Source organism: Embiotoca jacksoni, unplaced genomic scaffold (genome assembly GCF_022577435.1).
Source record: "Embiotoca jacksoni isolate LCO1_2020_lvr unplaced genomic scaffold, fEmbJac1.0.p SCAF_24, whole genome shotgun sequence".
NCBI lineage: Eukaryota > Metazoa > Chordata > Actinopteri > Embiotocidae > Embiotoca > Embiotoca jacksoni.
In genome coordinates this window covers 7,121,609-7,146,008 of record NW_027185375.1, presented here as the reverse complement: position 1 = coordinate 7,146,008, position 24,400 = coordinate 7,121,609, and the positions used below count along the sequence as shown (strand labels likewise).

Genomic DNA, 24,400 nt, shown 5'->3' with positions numbered 1-24,400 from the left:
ACTTTTTTCCTCCTCCCTTTTAGTGTCTGAACAATGCATTAAAGACTGAAGGATTCGAGTCCTCCCTGAAACTTCCCGACAAGGTGCTGACGTTCGTGAGGGACCACCCTCTGATGGAGAACAGTGTTTCTGCAGCGCCCCTGCTGGTCCGGAAGGGAACCGGATACACCAAGCTGGCTGTAACTCTGACGGGTGGCGGAGAGGAGCGGAGAGGAGCAGTGGTGCATCTCGGAACAGGTGAGAAGAAAAGGAGGCAGAGATGGAATGGAAAGAAGATGAGTGCAGAAGTGTAAAATGCTGGACACTTTACACCTGAAACGGTCGCAATCTTGGCTCCGTAGATGAAGGGGCGGGACCACCGATGCCAAGAATGTTTAAATTAAGGCGTCTGAGGAAGCTGCACCTGTTGCAGACCACTACAAAAAAAGTTGTATATTTTTCACTAAGTAGCACAAAACGTCTGCTGGACAGAAGTCATCAGTGAGTTTATTGTGTGTGTTAAACAAGGGGCATGAAAACACAAGGGAAGTATGTCATTTGGAACACAGCAAAGGATATTGAGATGTGATAATGCAGATGAAAGATGTGAAAGCTCAACCTAGATGGACACATCTCCAGATATGTAAAAGTATTGGACATGGCAGATTTAATATTTTGGAAATCAGTCAAAATGAACCAGAACAGATCAAAATTGAAATGACCATCTTCAAATAGTATAAATTGATTTTTGATTTGAATGTGAAATAAACTAAATAACATGTAAATAAAACAAATCGAAACACACTTTTTAGTAAAAGATTGTTACCTGTGTTTGCGTGTGTTGCAGACCGTGGCGAGCTCCATCGAGTGGCAGTAGTGGGACAGAACGCTACCTTACTACAGGAGATTCCTCTGTTTGCATCACAGGAGCCTGTTAACAATATATTACTGCACCAGGTAGAGCAAATACATCTATACACACTCTCCACACATTCACAGCCATATGTTCATCTGCGGTGCCTGCAAATACGAGTTTCATCGCTCAGTGACTGTACTGGTTCCCCGTGTTTCCAGGGCCGGGCTCTGGTGGGCAGCTCGCTGTCTCTGGCTCGTGTCCAGGCTGAAGGCTGCGCTCTGTATCCCAGCTGTGAGGTGTGTGCCAGAGCCAGAGGACTGGGCTGTGTGTGGAGCACAAAGGAAGAAGCCTGCAGGCACTCAGCAGCAGAGTGAGTACTCCAGGAATATCACAATGAGCTGGAAGATGTCCAAAAAAAAATGAAAATCATGTATGAGCTCATAAAACGGCTCAGTTTTGTGTAAGAAATGACCCATTTTTGAAACTACAGTGTGTTAATCCTTTTGTGGCAGTAAAGGAAAGATATCCATTGCCATGAAGAGATAAACAAATATATATATAAAACCCCAAGTTGCAAGAGCCAAAGTAAAGTCTTAGTGTTACCACCAGAAAAGAGAGACAAATAAAACCATCCCTGATTATGATTTCATGTGTTCAGTCCTGGTTCTGGTGATGTGGTCGACACTGCCTTAAGGAAGTGTTCTACAGAAGAGGGTAAGTGTATTCTGTTTTTATGCTTTAACTGTAGATCATTGATTTCAAGCCTTTGTGATATGATTGCTCATATAAAATACTTTATACATCTCTCAGATTTATGTCTCTGTTATTCATCTCTCTGCTGTCTCTTGCGTGTCCTCCAGGACGTTGCACCCCATCCATCAGGGAGCTGCGTGTTTCCATGGGCCTCCGCCTCTTGTTGCCGTGCGTCCAGCTGTCTCCCAGGCCCTGTAGCTGGGAGCATCCTCCCCACAGACACACCAGGCAGCACCACTCTGACCTGGAGGTGACTGTCACCCAAGACAGCCTGGGAAAATACATCTGCACATGTCAGGTACACAGACGGAAACGTTTATCTGATCTCAGGACCCACCTCGTCTTTTATCTTGTTCGTTAATCTTTAATCACTTTTACCTACATTACTTTAGAAAAACATCAAAATAACTCCCATTTTCTCGTTGTCCTATTTCATCCCTCCAGGAGGCGGGGCCAGGCACCAGAGACCCCACCCCGTGCCGCAGAGCAGCCTATCAGCTGACACTAGAAGACCCCAGTGCTGGAGGAGCAGTAGCCACAGCCGGGAATCGTCACCTCCTGGCCATCTACATGCTCTTCTTCTGTGGGGGTATGGTGTTCGGTGTATTCCTCCTCTATTTTGTGACCCGCCGGCGCACCATTGCGCGCCAGGGCCACCACCTGCCAGATAACTCGCTGTCCTCAGAGAAGGGGCGGGACTTGCTGGGCTCCTCGGCCACTCCACAGTCGCCCAGCAGTGCCAGCCTACTTTCCGAGGGATTCCGGCTGACAGAAAAACGAAACGGGACGGCAACCACAACCACGACGACAACGCTCCTGAGCAGTCAGGGTAACGGTAGTCACCATGGAAACAGTTACACTGGCACCATAATTAACAGTAACCCCAGCAATGGCCATAGGAATTCCCTGTACACCAACTGCAACTCGAGTGGCAGCGGGCTGAAGTTCGCCTCAGAAATTTTAGCTGCAGACATGCTGGATGGAAGGACGGGGGAGAGGGTGAGGCCCGAAGGGGGGGGGAGGGAGTCGGGGGAGGGGGACGAGGTGGATGAGGGGTTGGGGGACGGCTTGGGGGACGCCTTCGGGGACGGCTTAGGGAACGGAATAAAAGGATTAGACGAGGAGCTTGCCAAGTTTACCATGTTTAAATCACCAGCACCTCTGGCTCAGTGTGAAGAAAGTTCAATATGAGTGGGTGATATAAACACACTGTTGATTGCACCACTTTGCATCCTCCAATTAAACTGAAGACTATTGGAATAGATGCAAAGTGGCTTCTGCCAAATGCCTTTGAATGGGAGCTGTGGGACCTCAGAGATTTATGAGAAGTATACGTTTATGTCAAAGCATGTGAGAGAGACCTTTATGTGTGGAGAAGTGCAACACAGAAAACATAACCGTGTTGGGATGGACTGCTTACTGTGATTCATTCGGGACAGGAGCCACAGCTTAATAAAAGTGTCCGATGTAAATATGAAATGTAAATACAAGCAGTCTGAACCCGACTGTGAACATGAACGTGAGCGGGTTGTTGCGCAACTCAAATGTTACAAAGAATCAAAGATGAAATGTCTGCATTGCGTAGACATGTAAAAGCCATATTGTCTTTCTCCTTAACCTTTGTTGTTGTTTGCTCTCGCGTCCACCACTTCTCATAGCACTGCAACGCAAAAGTGCACTTTTCTCTCAGCACCTCTCTCTGTCTCCCGCTGGTTGTATTTCTCTCTCTGACACACCACTCAAATCCCGAACCTTGACGGGTCCAAAGGCACCAAAGGGCCGTCGACTGCCGAGCGAGCCTGCGCCGGCCTCGAGCAGAGAGATGTCACTGTCGGAGACGTCAAGATGGCCTGCAAGCGACCGTGACGGGGCTGTTCCTGCCGACACTGCCGCAGAGGTCAGGAAGCTGACAGGTTCGAGGTCGCCTGCCGGATTTGTGTTAGAATGGAAAACGAAAGATGCTCAGCAGACACAAGAAACTAACACCTGTCCCGATCGGTCACCGTTCACGTTTACCATCACGAGGACGGAGGGCAAATGACTTTCAAAGTATGTGAAATTCACATTAGTCTTGAAGAATGGATCTTTCCAGACTAAAAGTCACCATCACCTCATTTTGTGAGTGTGGATTTCATCCTAAAATGTATTGTTTTTGTCATGTTGTTTTGTAATAAAACATTCAAAAGTTACTGCGATCTTCTCGCCCTGCTGTGTGACGAAAACCTGAAGAAAATGTGAACCTCCACTTCTGCCAGTGAGTCCAATCTCAAAAACCTGTCGATACGTGCTCACGTCATGGCCTCCGCCCCAGCTTACTCCATCGATACTGTTGCAGCTGTAAAACGGAGAATACATTTTCGATAAATGGTTGATAATGGGAATAGAAGGTGTCGCCATCCCCATAAAATGATCTGTTTTACCGAAGAATTTGATCAATTCAGTCTGATAATGGTATAAAACAGCCGTATTAGTGACTTAAATCATCCCTGTTGAAGGGTAGCATAGCGCTAAACTACAACTTAGTCAGATCGGCCACTGGAAGTCTCTGGTGTGGTTCTGGTTAGCTTAGCACGAGTGGAAATACTCTAAAGGCAACAAAATCTGCCCATGAGCTCCTCTATAGCTCACTAACTTGACACATTATACTACATTACAGTTTCTTCCATTTCTGTATTAATGCTTCAATATGTATTGTATTTATGCTTGAAGCTGGATATACACACACACACACACACACGCACATTGTACCTCTTTTATTGTGACACGCCCCATAAAACTGTAAAATTTGATACAGACATTTACGGTTCTAGGAATATTATGTCTGACTGAGGAAACTGAGACTGAATTGTTTGAGAAACTGCATGGAATAAAAATGATACATGCATATCAATATAAAAACATCGTTCCAAAGGTGAAGCACGTTGGAGGGGGCGTCATAATTCGAGGCTACTTTGCTGACCGCGGCAGCTCGTTGTCATCGAGAGAAACATCATGGTCAGACAGGTGATGCATCAAGACAATCAAACAAACAGACAGACAAAGGTTGATTCTTATGATTTCTGTCAAGATACCTTTTTTAGGAGAAATTAACAGCTCCTAAACAAGCCAAGTGTTTACATACTGATTTCACTTTATGTAAAAATGATCTGTGGTCTACATTCACCCTTCATATCACAGCACGTGTTGAACAACGTGGCTAATCTGAGACTAATTGACTCCCCACGGTCCCGCAGCGAGCAGCCTTTTAACTGACAGGAGTGATTACCATTGGGGAGTTATTACTTTCTCGGTGGGTACAGGTGTTAAAGTACGGGTGTAGCTTCTTCTTAGGAAAACTGCAGCGAGTGAAGGAGTAGATATGAGCCTTGTTCTTGACATCATAAAAGCAAACCTCTCCTTCTTCGTGGTCTACAAACACCCCAACCTTCGTGAGCACCTGGGGGAGCGTAATCTCCACGGGGGGCTGGTCACGAGCTGTCAGAGTCTTCCCGTCCCTCAGCATCAGGACCGCGAAGCCGTTTCTCAGACAGGCGTCTGTTTCGCCTTTCCTGTTGACCGTTTCCAAGGCAACCCCAATGTCCCACGCTGCCTTACCTTCTAATTGCACCTTTGGACAACACAGAAAAGGCTTTTGTGATTAACAAGCAAATAATGTATTCATGCATAAAAGCTATATCCTATATTTAGATTTTGGCAAACTCGACATCCACAAGACATAAAACAAAAACCACAGAGATGCTTGTTCACCGTTTTGCTCTCGCTGAGTTTTACCAGTAAAGTTTTCTGATAGAATTGACACAAATTCACATCGAGCGTTGGTTGTTGTCCCTTCGAGTGAATAAATAAGCTGTTGCAATCGTATCGCTTTGAAGTTAATTATGCGTTTTCTTTGCTGGGTTTGATTTGATTGAGCGACTGCCTGTAGCTTTTTCTTGGATGGCTACTATCACTACCAGGACTCTCACAAGGGCTGTTATAGGTTTTCTGTGCAAGCAGCTTAACACGACCCATATTTACATTTATTCCAGTCTCTAGTGGTGATTTGATTTAAAAGCAAAAGACGAAATGAGCCTGATATGAGCATACCCAAATTCACCGCGTGAATAAGGGAGGTCGGGGCAGTTAGATGGATCAAACACAGATCGTTTTTGAAATGAGGACGTGAGGTAACAATGTTTATTATTTGTCGACTAACACAGCTCAGGATTGGTCGGAATATCAAATTCATATTTTTTTTTTTTTTTTTTTCTTAATATCAGATCAAGTACAATAATTTTGAGCAGAGCTGCCTCACTTCAGACAAGTTGATGAACGTTATCAGTACATTTTTGAAGTTTTGTAAGAATTTCCATTTAAAACACGAGAATTCAAATCAAAACTGTTAAACTAAAAGCTTACTGACCTCAAAGTAGAAGGCACCGGAGGAATAGCCTTCTTTCCCCAGGACACCGAGTAGCGGTGTAAACCTCTCCGGGTTGTCTGGCAGGTTCTGAGGAACACCTCCATTTCTCACTTGTTTCCCGTCATTGGACACAACGAGGACAAGGTTTGCCGTGTCACAGTCCAAAGTTACATCCACTAACAGGGATGAAAAGAACAACAGGAAGTTTGGTTTGTATTTCTCGGAGGCTTCCTGATGTATTCCTTAATTGTAAAACATGAGATTTACCTGCATAGTGTTGAATTCTCTTTATCTCTGAATGGAAATTCATGAATAAATAAATGAATGAAACAAATTAACAGTAAATCAACACACGGGTATGAAGACAGCGTGCTCAAATTAAGGAGGTAAAGTATATCCCCAGAAAGTGACCAAACTTAGTCTTACCTTTTGCAACTACTCCTTTACTTTCATCTGTCACCTTGCTGTGAAGTTCACTGAGCAGCCCGTAGAGACCGCATCGCACAGTCCCCACGGCTGAATCGCTGTAGGCACTGATCTCAGACCAGTCTTGAGTATCAGGTGGTTCACTCGGAGACAAACCCTGCGGTGGCAATGCAGAAACAATAGTGAAGCTGCTACTCTGAATGTCAGCATGCAACAAGGAACAGTAAATTCTGGTTGTAACAAAAACAGAATAAACAGAATACCTGTAGAAGACGGAGGTCGTCTTCTGCTTGAGAGAGACGATCCAGCTTATATTTTCTCTCTTCGAGGTCGGTGATTTCTTCTTGAAGCTTTTCTTTGATAGACTCACTGCGAATTTCAGCTTTTCTGTGTAGCATGGTGACGGCCGTCACAAGTCTCAACTCATTTGTGTTTACCACGCTTTTGAGTTGAGTGAAGATCCTCAGGACGTCTGCGGTGTCTGTCCTGATGTTTTTCTGTGGTACAATTGTTATAAATTTGCAGTTGTTGAATATAGGCCTACATTTACTGTACATAAGTACAGATTCCACTTACTTTACAGTCCTTCTTTTACTCCACTACAAAATGTATTTGACAGTAGCCGTGTAGTAAAGGCTACTGGTTACTTTTACAAATTAAGATTTTAGATTCATGGACTGAAGTCCCTGTCAGTTCATTGATGAGCTCCCGCAGGGTAAAAAAAAAAAAAAAAAGCAATTTACTCACTGATTGTAGCAGCGGTGCACACGTTGTTATGACAACACCGGAAATTGACATGTGCAAATTTCCTTTTTTTTTTTTTTAAATTTGGATACTGCCAAGTAGTTTTCTCTTTGACTTAATTGAGAAGCATCTTGCTTGGTGTAGTTTCGGATTAACGAGTTGAACTCAGTGTTATGTGGCTTTTCTTCTATTCGTGAAGATGAAGAAGTTGTATTGTAATTTAACATAATCACGTGACCCGGAAGTTCTTTTAATGAAGCGTAGACAGTGAGCGTTGGCGGACAAAATGGCCGAATTTTATGTTTCCGTTTTTACTTCTGGTCAACTAGGAAAAATACGGTAATACTTGATTAAGTTATCTTCGTTAGTACTCTTATACTTGAATTGACAATAACGTTTTTTAAGCTTTTGTGCTTCAAACTGTCCTGTTTTTTCCCCCGCCACTGTTTTCCATGTTTCCTTAACAACATAAATATGAACATGGACATAAGTATGAAGAGTGGTCTCTCTCAGGACAACAGTGGTTACATTGATGCAGTTAATAATGTGATAATATTGTGAGGTGAGGAGCTGTGGGACTCACTAATGACTTCATTGAATACAGGTGTAACCGATTTCAAGCCCAGCAGAGACTCTGAATAGAGACAAAACATCAGTGTCATGGAAAGAGCTTGTTTCTGCCACGGCTCGATGTGCTTTTAGGGTGTTGTTTGCAGTTTAAAAATGCATCATAACTTGTTAGGGTGGTATATGTAGGCTATATGTGGTTTTAATAGTATTAGGAGGGATGCAACTTTGATTAGAGGCAGTGGCAGGACAGTATTTTCGCTTCTAATTCTTGATTATAACATTTTAAATGCAGAACCTGTACGTGGAAAGGACTATGTGTTAATGCTAAGTTCTCTTCATATACTTATCACATGTAGCTTTTGGCTATAGAAATCTGTTACGGTAATCATTTTGATATTTCCCTCTTTACAACACAGAATACAAAAACCAATGAGGCTCTTTTAAAATGTATATATTTCAGTTTAATGTGCAATTCTTTGGCTGTCGCAATCATCTTGGAGCCCTTGAAGAAATCTCACAGCCCATCCACAATGATCAGGACTTACCTCACTGAATTCCCCTGCTCTGTCAACCTTTATCAACATGGTCTTCCTGTCCTGGATCACCTGCTGCAGCTCTGCCAATTCTTGGTCCACCTGAGCCTGAGCACGTAGGTGTAAATGTGAATAATTCGGATTTCATAAATGCCACTTTAATTGTGCAGTCAAACGTGCGTAGCGGTTCCATTAGCCCTACTTCAATATCATACCTTCTTCTTTCTCAGGCGGCTCTTCAAAGGGACGCACTGATGGTTTTGGTGGTTTGATTTGATGCACAACAGACACACGCAAGTCAGATCATGACGGCAAACCAGTTCCAGAGGAGCTTTGTGCCGCTTGCACACCCTGTTGGTGAAATCAATGTTTACATGCATAAATGTGCTAAGCATCAGTGTGTTAGCGTGCCTACAGAATGTCACACATTATTAAATCTCATGTTTCATGGTGCAAACGTGTACAACAACCTCCCATTACTCTCTCTCACACACACACACACACACACACACACACACACACACACCGTTGGAGTCCTCACCTGTCCTTCAGTCTGCTGATGGGGTCCAGCAGCTCATGAGTCGTCAGCTCAGCATCCTCCAGGTGAGGTTTGACGTGTTCACAGCAGAAAGACTCCTCACAGTGCAGACAGGACTTAGCTGCCATTACCTTCTTCTCTCCAGCACACACATCACACAAAACGTCTTGCGTCTCGGTCTTTTCCTCTGGGGAGTCCCGGATTTGCGAGTGCATTTGCTCAAGGAGATCTCTGAACGACACATTAATGCTGAGTTGCGGCCTTTTTTTGAAGCTGTGCTGACAGAGTGGACACTGGATGGTGTCCGCTGAATCCCAGTGAGTGTTTATGCAGACTTTGCAAAAGTTGTGTCCGCAAGGGGTGGAGACGGGGTCCGTGAAGCTGTCGAGGCAAATGCAGCATTTAAACATGGACTGCTGAGACGTGGGTGAGGCCATTGTGTGAGTCACCTGTTCAAACGGGACAAGAGGAAGTTATTTGGAGATAAAACATCTTGACTTATTTTTCCTGCGATGCAGTAGATCTAAACAGCCAGATGTGTCTGAATACCAAAGAAAAGCAAAGGCAGCTTGTAAAATCTTGTTGATTTCATGTGTTCTTGTGTTATTATTCCTGAAGATATTCACGGTTTGGCTACTTTAGATGTGCTGCACTCGTTTTTAACCAATGAAGAGAGAAATGGGGATTAAAAGCATTCAAAACACCAGAAATATTCGCAGTATGTAGAACAATATTAATGTTAGACCAACCAGTTTGGGCCTGTGGCCTCCATCAGGGTCAGCATGGGACACATAACAAACGCATAAATAGGCAAAAAAAACAACTAAATCATTATACCCTTTTGACTGCTTGTAGATTCCTTCTGTTTCACCATGGACCTTTTGAGTTGGTGAAGTTGTGCCAGAAACCCCAATCTGTCTTCCTCAAAAGGGAATTTCAAGACAGCATTTTATCATTCTCTAAAAAAGGAAAATACATCAATAAAATAACCGATAGCAATACAGGTAACTGAGACGCGTATCAAAGTGGCCATCAAGACCAGTGCTGTCAATACATTGTCCAGCTAAATTTACATTTGGGCCTGCAAGGATGAGCACGCAGTGAAAAAGGAGGGTTTTATTTAATCAGAGGTCAGCTGAGTGCACCAGCAGCTGCAGGGGGCGCCAGAGAGGAGGAAGAAATGTTGTTAAAAAATACTGCTGGCACTGAACTAAACAGCTGATCCAGAGACGAGACTACAGACTGTAGAGGCACACAGGGCGACCTGACTCACGCACAAGCTGCTGTTTTTCCACCCTTATGAAAGAACGAGTAACAATGTTGCTCATGTTCAATGCAAACATGATAGTATAGAGATAGATAGATAGATAGATAGATAGATAGATAGATAGATAGATAGATAGATAGATAGATAGATAGATAGATAGATAGATAGATAGATAGATAGATAGATAGATAGATAGTTTATTAATCCCACAAGGGGAAATTCTTTTGCTACAGCAGCATTATAGGTACAGGAAAGCAATAAAACAACAGTAAAAAATATTAAATATAAAAATGCACACTATATACAATAAAATAGAATAGAATAATTAAATTAAAACTAACTAAACAATAGTGCAAAGATTTAAACAAACAATAAAACAGACAACCAACGGTGTTATTGTTGTGTGATGGATTTTGCCAGAGGTGAGTTATTGTACAGTCTTATTGCGGTCGGCAGGAATGATCTCCTGTATCTGTCCTTGTGACAGCGGAGCTGGAGGAATCTTTTGGAGAAAGTGCTCCGCTGTCCCTGCAGCAGGTGGTGGAGAGGGTGGTCAGGATTATCCAATATGGATAATAGTTTCCTCAGCGTCCTCCTCTCCACCACCTTTTCCAGACTATCCAGATTGTAGCCGATGATGGAGCCGGCCTTCTTAACCAGTTTGTTAAGTCTGTTGGTGTCGCCGGCTCCAATGCTGCTCCCCCAGCAGACTACTAGAAGTACAATGCACTGGCCACAACAGACTGGTAGAACATCTCCAACATCTCGCTGCACACATTGAAGGATCGAAGTTTCCTCAATAAAAAGAGTCGACTCGTCCCCTTCTTGTAGACAGCGTTGATGTTGGTCTTCCAGTTCAGTCTGTTGTCGATGGAGACACCCAGGTACTTGTACTCCTCAACCATGTCCACCTCCTCTCCCAGAACTCTCAGCGGTTGTGAAGCCGTCGTCTTCCTCCTGAAGTCGACCACCATCTCTCTGGTCTTGGCCACGTTCAGGAGCAGGTGATTTCTACCCGCCCACTCCACAAAGTCCTCCACTACTGCCCTGTACTCGCCCTGTACTCGTCCTCCCGTCCATCCCTGATACATCCGACCACTGCAGAGTCATCAGAGAACTTCTGCAGATGGCAGGACTCTGAGTTGTACTGGAAGTCAGTTGTGTATAAGGTGAACAGGAAGGGAGACAGAACAGTTCCCTGAGGAGCTCCAGTACCGCAGCAGCGGCGCAGAGAAGGATGAAGCGGGCAAGAGGATGTTTTGCATGTTTTAGTAACAATTAGCAGATAAATGCATCTCTGAAGTGCCGCTCTTAGTTTGGTATTTTGTTTATGCTGAGGTTAACAACCTGCCCAGACGTCAATGTTACAAAAGAGTCATTCTGACATCTTCTCTTTTGATGGAGGCTTAAAGTGTGCACTGAAAGTTGTGTATAAATGGGAAAATAAATGGTTAAATAGACGCTGTATCATAAACTATGATCAGGACAGCGGTAATTACAGTTTTCAGATTAATGATAGCAGCTATTCACTACAGAAACAACGTAAAAGACAATATCAGTTACCTGGTGTTAGACTCATACAGCGATATAAATAAAGGGATATCATTTATGTTCTCACATCATATCAGATGTTCATATTCAATTCAATTCAACTTTATTTATATAGCGCCAAATCACAACATAGGTTATTTCATGGCACTTAACACATTAAAGTCCTTACAGCAAGACTTTACAATATTATACAGAGGAACCCAACAATTCAACAATTCCCACATAAGCTAGGAGGGAAAAAACTCCTCTTTAAGGGAGAAAAACCTCCAACAGAGGGAAGGAAAAACTCCCTCTTAACAGGATCCTGAATATGTTTGAAACTAGGATAGCATATAGCAGGTATTAATATGCATGTAGTGTACAAATACTAAAAGACAGATAATGATCAAGATATGGCAGAACAGAAGTGGAATAAAGTTCATTTGAAATTATAAAGTTTGATAAAAGTTATTTTATTTGTCCATAATTTCATAACTGCTTACCTTGTCTTTCACACTCCTCTTCTGTTTGTCCTCAGCGTCTGTCTACACCTGCTGCTTTAGTACAGCACGGACTGGAATGTCACCAAACTGCTTTCAGAATTTTTGATTCCAGCGTCATCAGCCACGGACTCACAGCAGCAGGTCAGTTCTGGCATTTCCCTTTAAGAGCATTTGGAAAGTGAGAGAACCAGTGACACCATCCCGTGATGTTTTGATGAATTACCACCATAAATTGCCTTTTTTGTTTTATATATATACTCTCGGTGTCACCTCCCTCACACCATCTCTCCTGTGTGGGTGTGGGTGTGGGTGTGTTTGAATGGAGGGACTTTATTCCCGTTAGTCTTGAACTGTTTATCGCATCTGTTATCAGGATTATCATTTTAAAAGCACTGACTGGAAACACGTCTGCTCAGGTGACATAGAGCCTTATCTCTGTCCTGCAGGGAGTGTGGTGAACCCATTAACAATCTCTATGGACAAATATTTTTGTAATTCAATGCAACAACAGGGAATGCACCTCAGCACCAGTGCCTAACAATGAATTGATGTTTATTTTATTGAAGTGCTGCACAAATTATAATCGAGTGCCTTCCACTATCAAACCTGCCTCCATCATTTTTTGTAAAAAAAAAAGAAAAAAGAAAAAAAAAGAAGCTCAGTTGAGTATATTTATTTCTGATTTTAGTGAACCAGACCCCAAGAAAGCAACAGACTAAAGGATCCTTTGTTTCTAGCTGTATGTTATAGAGGATAGTGTCTTCCTTTTTATCCTCACAATCTCTTATCATTCCTATAAATCAGCATCATGAACATCATTGATTCTTATCAGGTGAGCTGCTGAATTTCAATAATAACTGTTAGAGGCTAATTTACCAACCGGGCATTACCTCGATACAAAAAATATTTGGTTTACAACTTTGGTCTTCAAATTTTAGACATCAGATGACAATTTCATCTTTTATTACATCTTTTATTAACAGCAGAGTCATATTTCCCCAAAAGCATATCTTAGCAGAGTGATCTATGTAATGTGGAACGAACATTATAACTTGTCTTTCTATCTCTATTATCAGCTGAGTGCAAAAACCAGCAAAAGAAAACATTTAGTTTATTTATTCCCCTTAATATTTGAGATCATCACAAACAACAGTAGTTAAATGTCTTTATTTGGTGTCATTTTTTTCCACTTCTGATAATCTAACTGTATTTTTTTTAAAGTTTCCATGTAAATCAGCACATTTCACATCCCTGTAAGTCCTTCTCGAACATCCTCAACAAGTAAAAGGAATTCATGACTCGAGTGCGGTTATAGGAATGCAGCGTGGGTTTTACCTTCGCTCCACCCTTTAGTATCTCAACAGCCTCAGGTTGTGCCATCTGTTTTTCTTTCACAGAAATTGTAGTTTTCAATTTCAGTTTACATGAAACATGTTAGTACATATTGTGAAACACAAAACAAATTCCCAAAAGACAGTTATGGTAAAGTACAAATGTAAAAATGGAAGTTTTGGAATTCTTTTGGTCACCCAAAGGGGAACAAATCTTTGACTGTCAGCAAAATATGTAAATATCATACGATAGTTGTCTGCATGATAACATTGTGGTTCCTCTACTTTGGTTGCTGGCAACTTTGTAATAAAGGAACAATAAAGTTTCAAATGTTTTGGGGATATTCAGAAAATGAAATGAAACCTGTCAGTGAAGACTCTGCTGCTGCGCGACAGGGAACATGTCTGCACAGGAGTTAGAGGATTTAGTAAAACTGTCTTTGTCAGTCGCGCAGCTTTTGGCCTTTAAAAAAAACAAAAAACTCTTTTGCTTCATGAGAAAATGTCAAACTGTTCTGAACGTTGATAGTTTCACTTTCCAGTAAACAGATCGCATCTCTGACACTCTGATGCTATAAAGAATCAAGGCTTTGACAGGGGTTGCAGTAACCTCAAGGTTAGTTAGAGGAGGTCAAATTAAATTAAGGTTCTAACATCAATCAATACTGTTACAACTCTTAATAAAATCTAGTTATCCAAACAAATAGAGATCCTCCGCATAAAAAGCCAGAGCTTTGCTGTGGCATCCATCTCCCCCAACATCCTCCTCACATGGGGACGTCACCTGACTTCCTCTTTTGCTCTTGTCATAATTACTACTACTACTGAAGGGCGTTGTCACCTAAACATAATTATATGTTGTTTTGAGGCTTCTTTTGAAACAAACGCAGAGGCTGCTTAACAATAAAATGTCTGGTTGTAATAATCTGTCTTTACAAACGACCTGCAGGGTCTTTTTTTTTTTTCTTTTTTTTTAAATAGGACGACTGTTTTCAGTTACCACAGCTGTTTATACAATGAAGTTCTCAGGGTCATTTGATCTGACTTTAAAGTTTTGATTTGGGAACAGACACAAAAAATATATAAATCAATTCTAAAGAAGCAAATGCCACAAAGCAAATGTAGAAATGTGCTCAAGGGCACAATCAAGCTGGCCCTTTTAGATAGATAGATAGATAGATAGATAGATAGATAGATAGATAGATAGATAGATAGATAGATAGATAGATAGATAGATAGATAGATAGATAGATAGATAGATAGATAGATAGATAGATAGATAGATAGATAGATAGATAGATAGATAGATAGATAGATAGATAGATAGAAATAGAAGATAGAAATAGAAGATAGAAGTGGAAATGGAAATGGAATTTTTTTTTGCCACAGCAGCATTATAGATACAGGAAAAGCAATAAAACAACAGAGTAAAAATATTAAATATAAAAAATGCACAATATATACAATAAAATAGAATAATATTAATTAAATTAAAACTAACTAAACAATAGTGCAAGGATTTAAACAAACAAAAACATAACCAGCGGTGTAATTGTTGTGAGATTGATTTGGCCACAGGTGAGTTATCACCTTATTTTCAGATATGTGATCCGGGACACCTGAATGTGTTGAATATTGTGTCAATTCAAATGAGATGAATTGAAAGTGAGAATAGTATTGCAGTGAGCATCAAAACAAAACAATGATCTGTCTCTAATAGAATCATGTCTCACTGGTCTTCAGGCTCTGTGAGGCTGTAGTAGACAGACACACTGGTGCTTTCAGCCTCATGAAAACATCAGGATGTTAACATGCTCACAATGAAAACACATTTAACTGTCAAGATGTTTCACATCACATGACTACAAATATTATTATCAATGTTGATCATTTGAAGCCTTTGATGCCTTTGAATTTGAATCCAGACACTCTTTAATAAAAAACAGCAAACATCAGACAGCAATATTTCCCATTTATATTTATTTTGATTCACCCACAACTGCTGATTTCAAATATCATTTATGAACAAAAACAGACTGATTCAAAGAATAGATGGAGTTATTGGTTAGAAAGAAATCTTCTCTTCAAATAAATGAATAACAATTTTCAGCTCAGAAATTTCTCTACAATATCCTGTACTATGTTTTAACAATAATATAGAAATACAGTTGTATTGAGGTTTATATTATTGCTTAGAATCATTGAAAAGAAACCATCATCAGAAAAAGAAGGTTTAAATGAATAAATAAATAAATACTTTCAACCATGCACCTCAAACTTCACACTAACTTGCAGTGATGACGGTTAAAAAGATGAATAATCCCAAAAGATTATTGATTACATCAAACATATTCATTCAAAAAAGACTATATGGCAAAAGTACAGACTCTGGAAATGTTACAATTAAAAAACCTTTAAACAAAAAGAACAGTTTAAACAATATTTAATGAGAATACAGGAATGTATAATGTATTCCTATAAATGTTGAAATTGACATTAATGTTATTAAATATAATATAATTAAAACAAATTGCTTCACGTTGACACACGTTACAGTTCGGCCTGACTCCCTTTCAGGTACTCCAGGTATACTATCTGGTCCAACGCTTTTCTCAGATTCTCTTCGTTTTCCTTTATTTGTTCAGTTATGGCCGCGGCCCTCATATCCATCCAGTATTTGACCAATTCTAAATGAGCTTTGCGTATCTCCAAAACGTCCAGCTGTGGCTGTAGCTCAGGCGGGCCTCTCTTCAGGATTTCCATCTTCGTGTCCACGTGGTGCAGTTCTGCTCTCATGAGCTCCTGATGAGTGCCAATTTGGAACGTGAAGTTTGCCTGATGAGGAAAACAACACACTAAGTCATGATGAAAGTAGGCTTTTCTTTGTTATGGTGCATGAAGTTTGTGTGACGTTATCTTAGCCTCTGATCGTGTACCATGACTAAAGCTCAAATGGGAAAGGTGTGTTTGGTTTATCGCCTGCTCAGCCAACATTCAAGCAACATAACTCACCTTCATTTCATCTGATTTTCGTTGTAGTTCGTGAAGCCTTTCCCTGAGCAATTCCTGCAGAATCAGATTTACATTTGAGGTGGTGAGAAAGGCAGTAACTCTGTAGTACCAAACCCATCAAACAGAAAATAACTGGCTTGTTAAGAATTACGTCAAAGGAACATCAAGAAATGCTCTTTAATACATTTACCAGGTTTTCCTGTTTCACCTGTGAACTTGCGAAGGAAACCAGACACAGCAGAGTGAAGATGAGGCCAGCCACTCCTGTGCTTCTGGAAAAAGCTGCCACTGCCATTGTTGTTCTAGGTAACACCAATAAAACAGGAAATAATGCTTAACTAATTTGGAAAACAAAGTGGTAATATAGTATTTAACTGTATAGAATACATAGTAAACCATCGTAGTGAACAGTGTTACTGATCTTACCTGCTGGGTGAATAGAAGGAGAGATGCTGCACAGGTGATGAATGAATGATGAGTGACACAACGCAGATGCGTTATATAGTGTAGGTGTCACTGTGTTTGTTACAGCTCACATGTGAGCTGCATCCTTTCATTTTCATTTTCACCAAAAAAGTATTTTCCAGGTCCAATTTACAGGAAAATGAATATACGTCAGCAAACACTCGGACAACATTCCAATTCAGCTTATTCAGGCTCATCGTCCATTATCAACGGCTATGAGAGGATCGTTGAGAAATTTCCACATTCTGTGAGTAACCAGTTGATTCATACCTTTGATAGTCACACCCACATTCTAATACGCAAGCTACATCTGTAAAGCTCTGCCCGGGACTGTGAGACATCACATTTATGCAGACAGGGTTTATAGATATGAAGTGTGCGATGAGAAAACATGCGTGCACCGGCCTGTTATTACGCTAAAACGTGAAATACACCCATCGGTCTACTAAGGGATGTTTCACCTCACAAAGGTCAAAAAAGTACACGCATGTAAGACCAAGGTAGAAGACGAAGGTCACGGGGGTCATGTGATTAAGGTCGGGGGTTAGTCTGATGGTTCAAGGACTTTCACTCAGGAGAATAGGTTTGACTTTGTTCCTTTCAAGTTTCGGAACATATAACTTACATGACGTATGTTAAATACATTTATGTGACGCACTGAACACGTACATAAAATGTATTTGAATCCAAACCATGACGCTTGTTCAGCCCTAACCAAGTGTTGTTGTTTTTTTCCCCCTAAAACTACGTGGTGTTTTGGTGCTGAATCTGAGGCACCTTATTCGTCACGACTTTAGCAAAACATGACACTGTAATGGTATCCTGTTGTTGATTGACACTGGGATGGGCAGGCGCACGGTGATACCATAACTTTACACTTGGATATGCTAAGATATTATGCAATGTACCAGCAAATAAAGGAAGTAGATTCGAAACTAGAAACAATAGATAGAAACAATGCAGTATTCAAATTTGTCAGAAAAATTAGCTTTGCAAATGTTTTATGAGGATGAGAATGCATTTATCTGTTCATCCCAGTTGTTGGACATCGAGGGTATAAAGAATGAGGGCACCTTTTACAGCAGTGAAGGATTGTTGTTATAAGGCATCTTCATTAAATGTGGGCTTATACATGAGATCGGATGGGGCAGTCTCTACTAGTAGCACACAGAACAGCTGATTTATTAGCATCATCTGCCATTATTTTATTTTTTTAACGAGAATATACCATCAGAAGTCTTGGCTTCATGTGTCAGAGCTTCAAAGAAAGGAGGCAGCAGGCAACAAAAGTTACTGCAAATTGTTTTTATTTTCAGTTGCATACTTCTGCTATATTTTGTGTAGCCTCCTGAATAACAAGGAGAATCACGGCAATCAACATCAACAGTAGCGAAAACAACAACAACTTCACACAAAGTGTCAAAAATTTATTTATTTCAGAGATGTTGCACATTATGCACTCGACTGCAACATGTTTTGTGTCCTGGTCAACAGTAAGTTAGTCTTGCCCCTTTCATATTTGAGGTCATTTCACAAAAAAGCTTCGCAACACAGTGCAGCCATGACAATTGTTAAAGACACACATGGAGACGGAACCTGTTACAGTTCATCGTGATCATCCTCCTCGAATTCGTCCTCCACCTCGGTGTCCTCGTCTTCTGCAGCAAAGCCCCTCAACTTCCTGTCCATGTAAATGTTGACTTTCTTCACCATGCGCTTTAAGATAATCAACATTTCTCGCAGTGGCGGAGACTCATCAGATAACATCTCTACCAGTTCCACAGCAAGATTTAAGCGCCCCAGTTGTTCATGTAGTAATTTTGAGGTGGTTGCAAAAGTCAACTTTTCCATTGCCTAATGATGACAAACAAATAATCGGTATGTCATCACAAATTAAGATAAAAATGTTACGATTTGCTGAACACACAGATGTGAAATGCAGTTTTTAAGTTCACCCTATTTAAAAGTATTTATTTTTTGCTGCCTACAAACACAACAGACAGATGGAGGCTGGCAGACTCACCCTCTCTTTCTCTAATTCTTTCACAGATTTCTGAAGACTTTCCTGGAGTATTTCCTGAAATGTCCCAGAAAGAGCAAGTGAGTATGACGGCTACTTTAGCATCGCATACAAACAACCGTAAATGAAGACACTTCCAACAGTCAATGAGCTCATGTTGACCTGCAATTACTGTAATAGTTCATCAGAAAAGAAAGTTACCAGTCTGAAATCTTCCGCCAGAGAAGTAGCGACAGATCCCAGACACAGCAGAGAGACGACTAGTAAAAGTCCACCAGCTACTCCTCTGCCTCTGGATAAAGCTGCTGCTGCCATCGTAGTTGAAGTTCAAACACTCTGTGAGCTTGAGAGAAAATGATACATCATGCATGAATGAGGAATTGAACAGAATCCTTTTTAACTTTGGTTTAAGTGGTAAAACAATCTTACTGTTACTGATCTTACCTGCTGGGTGGATCGATCGAAGGAGAGCTGCTGTACAGGTGACAGGTGACGAATGAAGAAATGACAGAACACAAATGCTTTATATCCTCCTGGCTCCACCTTGCTCATGTTACGCGTGTGTGATTTGCCTCTTCAGTTTCATTTTCCTACAGAAAGTATTTGGCAGGTTCACTTTATGGGAAGTCACATGACTTTGTGTTGTGACATTAAACACGATAGAAACACTCAAACAACATAAAAAAAAAAAAAAATCCTCCTTCGGGAATAATAAAGTAACTGTCTACCTATCTATTCTGGTAAAACATCGTTTGCATCTTTATCGAGACCTCAATCTCTTTCTGGTTCCTCTTATCAACATCCAGGAAAGCCGCTGTGACGCACACAACACACAACACACACACACACACACACACACACACACACACACACACACACACACACACACACACACACACCTTACCTGTGCTGCTGTGCAGGTGATGAATGAGGAAATAATGATGGGATGACACAATACAAAATGTTACTTGACACTCAGCCTGCTTCTTTACTTTTACTATCATTTGTCCATTTCACTTTACAGGAATTCCCCAGCATCACTGAGTGTAACGTCAACACAAACAGACGCCACTGTAAATTTGAAATGCAAAAAAGAAACTGATTGATGCCCCCACCTTAAAGGCTACACCATCAACACAAAGGTGGCAACTGGTCAGGGCCACGCTTTCTCAGACCGAAAGGTGCAAAGTTCACTTTACTGAAATGTTAAGGACCTCAAAGCAGCTCGAAGGACTTTTCTTCTTACAATCCAGTATTACAGCCACCTTCATTTTTAGAAAAAGATTTTTTGCACTAGTCTCAAAATAGCTTTTAACTCCCAGAGCCTCAGCATTTCTAATGATTTCAGCAGCACGAGTAAAGATGTTGCTTGCAACAGTGAGGCTAACTTAGCAGCTTTTGAATTAAATATCTCTGCTTTATACTTTGGAGCGAAAGAAGACTTCAGACAACAGATTCAATGTAGTTTGTTCCCCACTTTATTTTAAAATCCCATCATTCATTGCCAGCTTGGGCATCTTTCTTCAATATTCTGGTTGTTTATACCAACAGTAAAAATATATTGTAGATTTAGCATTATACACATGATGATGTATGTAGTAACTTCTGAAACATTCGTGGTAAAGATCTTCATTTTATTATACAAAACATTACAAACAAGAGGCTGTGTAGTTTTTCTGTTGGATAAAAATGTAGTCATTCCAATTTCATCATACTCTTATGACATATTACATCACCCACATTTAGTAGTGTCGCTTCCACTGTCTTATATAGCAACATTGAATTTTTGGACTTTCCCATAAGTAAAACAACATTTTAGGCGTCGGCGCCTCAGTAATGATTTCAATCAGGAAAACACTCAAACAGCATAAAGCTCTAATCCTATGGTATTACTATGTTGTGTTTTAGCAGTAATACATTTTTCCACAATTTATCATAATACCGGGTTGTGCAGGTGAAAGTTTACACAAACCCAACTCTGGTATTGATTTCCTTATGTAGTAGTTCTGCTGCATTTCAAGAGTGTTCGTATTGATACCAGACAGACATGTTACAGTTCATGGGGTTTCTTCTCTAGTTGTTTTACCAGCTCCTTCACTGACATCAAATTAATTTGTCTGTCCTCGATTTTTACAATTTCATCGTCGACGTCTTTCATTATGTAACCCTTGCTTGCCTCTATAAATTCCTTCAGGTCCTCCATTAATTTCCCCAGTGGTGGAAAGTCGGGCACTGCAGTCTTGACCATTTTAATCGTAGGGTCCATTATTCTCGGAAGGTCCTCCAAGATGTCTGATATGAAGGCTCGGTCTAACATGTTGTCGGCCTGCAGGGAAAATATATAAAGTATTCTATTACTAAAAATACTTTCACATGATGTTAGATTATGTTTTTCTGTGCTTGTTTCATTCCATTATACATATGTATATCTTTACACATGGACTCCCAAGCTCCACATCCCCAACACAGAAACTGACTGACTTGCCTTCTTTCTCGCTACTTCTCGTTCTAGTTTCTTGAGGGTTTCTTTGACCTCTTCCTGCAAAACCAATGAACATCGACAAATGTAACAAACATAAATTGCATTTGGAGCATGTGATCATGACAGCCGGTTTAACATGGTACACAACAACATAGAGCAGATTGAAAAAAAACCATATATATATAAATATGATTTTTTTTTTTTTTTATGATTAATTATTCAAAAAGAAAAGTCATGAAACAATTTACCAGTTTAGTCAGTGAACTTGCAAAGCCAACCAGACACATCAGAGTGACAATGAGGAAAAGGCTTTTGGTGACACCAGCCACTCCTCTGCTTCTGACCAACACTGCTACTGCCATCTCTCTTCTGAATGAAACAGTCTGAGCTGAAATAATAGATTATAAAGTATAAAGAAAGAGTTGAATAGGAAGTTCACAAACTGAACTTTTTTTTTTTTTTTTTTTTTTTTTTTTTACATTGTAGTGGAATTTGTTTGTTAAAATGTATTTCCAGTAAAACCCTCTTAGAGAACCGTCGGTGATCTTACCTGAGCTGCTGTGCAGGTGATGAATGAGAAATAATGATGCGATGACACAACACAAATGCTTTATATCCTCCTGGCTCCACCTTGCTCATGTTGCACGTGTGTGATTTGCCTCTTCAGTTTCATTTTCCTACAGAAAGTATTTAGCAGGTTCACTTTATGGGAAGTCACATGACTTTGTGTTGTGACATTAAACACGATAGAAACACTCAAACATTAAATTTTTTTTAAATTTTTTTAGTAGTAGTAGTTTTTAGTAATAAAGTAACTATCTATCTATTCCAGTAAAACATCATTTGCATCTTTTTTGAGATCTCAATCTCTTTCTGGTTCCTCTTATCAAGATCCAGGACTGAAGCCGCTGTGACGCACACACGCACGCACACACACACACACACACACACACACACACACACACACACACACACACACACACACACACACACCTTATCTGGACAATGATAGAGCATAAAGTACAGAGAACGAATTGAATAAAGAGTTCAAGAGCTCTTATCAAGATCCAGGACTGAAGCCGCTGTGACACACACACGCACACGCACGCACACGCACGCACGCACGCACGCACACACACACACACACACACACACACACACACACACACTCCCGTCTGCTGTCAAGAGGGTTTGTTCCCACGCTGTAGGGAGTGTGTCTCATGACCGGCCAGCTGTGTGTTTGCATGTGTACGCGCGTGTGTGCACGTGTGTGTGTGTGTGTTTGTGTGCGCATGCGCGTGCACGTGTGTGTTGGAGGGTGTACAGGGACAGCAGGGTCCTCCTTGGGGATTAAACTCGTGTTTTAAGGTCAGAGAGGGTTGCACTGCTGGTGGCTGGAGGAGGATTTGCCCACACACACACACACACACGCACAATGATAGAGCATAATGTATGAAAAACGAATTGATTAGAAAGTTCACAAACTTGAACTTTTGCTGTGCAGGTGATGAATGAGAAATAATAATGGGATGACACAACAGAAAATGTTTTATATACTCCTGGTGTCACTTCCCATGCATAGCAGCTAGTGTGTGTGTTGTGTGTGTTTGTGTGTTATGTGCGTGTTGTTTGGTGAACATGCAGAGCCTATTGTTCCTTACTTGACACTCAGCCTGCTTCTTTACTTTTACTTTCATTTGTCCATTTCACTTTACAGGAATTCCCCAGCATCATTTAGTGTAACGTCAACACAAACAGACAGTAAATTTGAAATGCAAAAAAGAAACTAAACACATCAGAGTGACAATGAGGAAAAGGCCTTTGGTGACACCAGCCACTGCTCTGCTTCTGGCCAACGCTGCTGCTGCCATCCCTTTTCTGAATGAAACAGTCTGTGAGCTGCAATCATAGAACATAAAGTACAAAGAACGAGTTGAATAGGAAGTTCACAAACTTGAACTTTTTAAAAATGTAAGTGGGGATTCTTTTTTAAAATGTGGTTCCAGTATAACCTTCTTACAGTTTAATGTTGGTGATCTTACCTGAGCTGCTGTGCAGGTAATGAATGAGAAATAATGATGGGATGACACAACACAAAATGCTTTACATACTCTTGATGTCACCTCCCATACAGAGCAGCTAGCCTGTGTCTTAAAGTGTGTGTACGTCTGGATTGTTTGATGAACATGCAGAGCAGGTTATTCCTTTGTATCTACTTGACACTCACCCTGCTTCTTTACTTTTACCATCACAGGAGTCACATTTGTCCATTTCACTTTATAGTGAAATAGCAGCATACTATATCATAAAATTACAAATGTAAGACTGATAGAAGCCGTACAGAACAATGTGTTTGGATATCCTAACCCATGCTAATGTAATGTAATGTTTGAACTTTGATTTCAAATGGAGTAATATCATAGTTAGCAACATGATATAGGGCTATGATCAGGAAGAGTTTGATGAATGTCTGGCATAAACATCAACCTCTTCAAGGCTGAGTTATCAACAAGGCAAAAGTGTTCACTGGTCAGAGCCACAGACTCTCAGACCAAAAGGTCCAAAGTTCACTTTATAGATTTTTTTGTAATTTGTTAAATTGCAATGTTGGCAGATATTATTGAAAACTGTTTCTACATAAACTGAAATGTTGAGGGCTCTAAAGCAGCTCTAAGGCCTTTTCTTCTTGACTTTTTGTCATGAATTGTGTGGGAGCCACAGTAATGTTTGTCATAATGGACACTGGACACCCCCCTTTATTTTTTCTCATGTATTATTTTTGTACTATTTTTAATGTGTTGGTTTATTACTTTGTCTATTCGCAACCTGATGTATGTTCACTTGCAGTAGCAACTCATATTCTAATAGGTAAATTAATGGTTACAGTGAGTGAAGCTCACACACGTACTTAGAGCATCTTAGAGGCCCTTTTGAGCAAGGCAGGGGGGGGCGTGTCCGTTTAGCAGACAGACAGCCCGCGGTACGAAGC

The 24,400-nt window shown here is 40.7% G+C and overlaps 2 protein-coding genes and 1 long non-coding RNA gene across 3 annotated transcripts in view; 1 reads left to right on the top strand and 2 right to left on the bottom strand.

Moving 5' to 3' along the window:
- The window catches only part of sema4f (sema domain, immunoglobulin domain (Ig), transmembrane domain (TM) and short cytoplasmic domain, (semaphorin) 4F), a 56,274-nt gene extending 52,497 nt beyond the window's left edge, over positions 1-3,777 (top strand). The window contains exons 10-15 of the mRNA XM_069159239.1: positions 24-237; positions 827-936; positions 1,054-1,205; positions 1,494-1,549; positions 1,696-1,886; positions 2,033-3,777. Coding sequence (XP_069015340.1) covers positions 24-237; positions 827-936; positions 1,054-1,205; positions 1,494-1,549; positions 1,696-1,886; positions 2,033-2,779 — 1,470 coding nt within the window. The 3' untranslated portion in view covers positions 2,780-3,777. The remainder of the gene's footprint in view (positions 1-23; positions 238-826; positions 937-1,053; positions 1,206-1,493; positions 1,550-1,695; positions 1,887-2,032) is intronic.
- Positions 3,778-4,340: 563 nt separating this feature from the next.
- LOC138204190 (zinc finger protein RFP-like) lies at positions 4,341-9,703 on the bottom strand. Its single transcript, XM_069159334.1, has 9 exons — positions 9,639-9,703; positions 8,805-9,182; positions 8,479-8,614; positions 8,276-8,371; positions 6,680-6,913; positions 6,417-6,573; positions 6,258-6,284; positions 5,991-6,166; positions 4,341-5,195 (listed from the first exon to the last, which is right to left on the bottom strand). Exons 2-9 carry the CDS (start codon positions 9,014-9,016, stop codon positions 4,833-4,835), a joined length of 1,401 nt encoding a protein of 466 aa, XP_069015435.1. The 5' UTR covers positions 9,017-9,182; positions 9,639-9,703; the 3' UTR covers positions 4,341-4,832.
- Positions 9,704-18,199: 8,496 nt separating this feature from the next.
- On the bottom strand, positions 18,200-19,422 carry LOC138204189 (uncharacterized). The gene is made up of 4 exons (XR_011178782.1): positions 19,374-19,422; positions 19,131-19,272; positions 18,933-18,986; positions 18,200-18,763 (listed from the first exon to the last, which is right to left on the bottom strand). It is a non-coding gene; the product is annotated as an uncharacterized lncRNA (long non-coding RNA).
- Between the last annotated feature and the right edge of the window lie 4,978 nt (positions 19,423-24,400).

Excerpts from the sequence above, each read along its gene's own strand:
- LOC138204190 (XM_069159334.1), bottom strand. The coding sequence starts at position 9,016 with ATGCACTCGCAAATCCGGGACTCCCCAGAGGAAAAGACCGAGACGCAA. Across the intron at positions 6,285-6,416 it reads TAAAGGAGTAGTTGCAAAAG|AGATAAAGAGAATTCAACAC; the intron begins GTAAGACTAAGT and ends ATTTCCATTCAG. Across the intron at positions 5,196-5,990 it reads CCGGTGCCTTCTACTTTGAG|GTGCAATTAGAAGGTAAGGC; the intron begins GTCAGTAAGCTT and ends TGTTGTCCAAAG.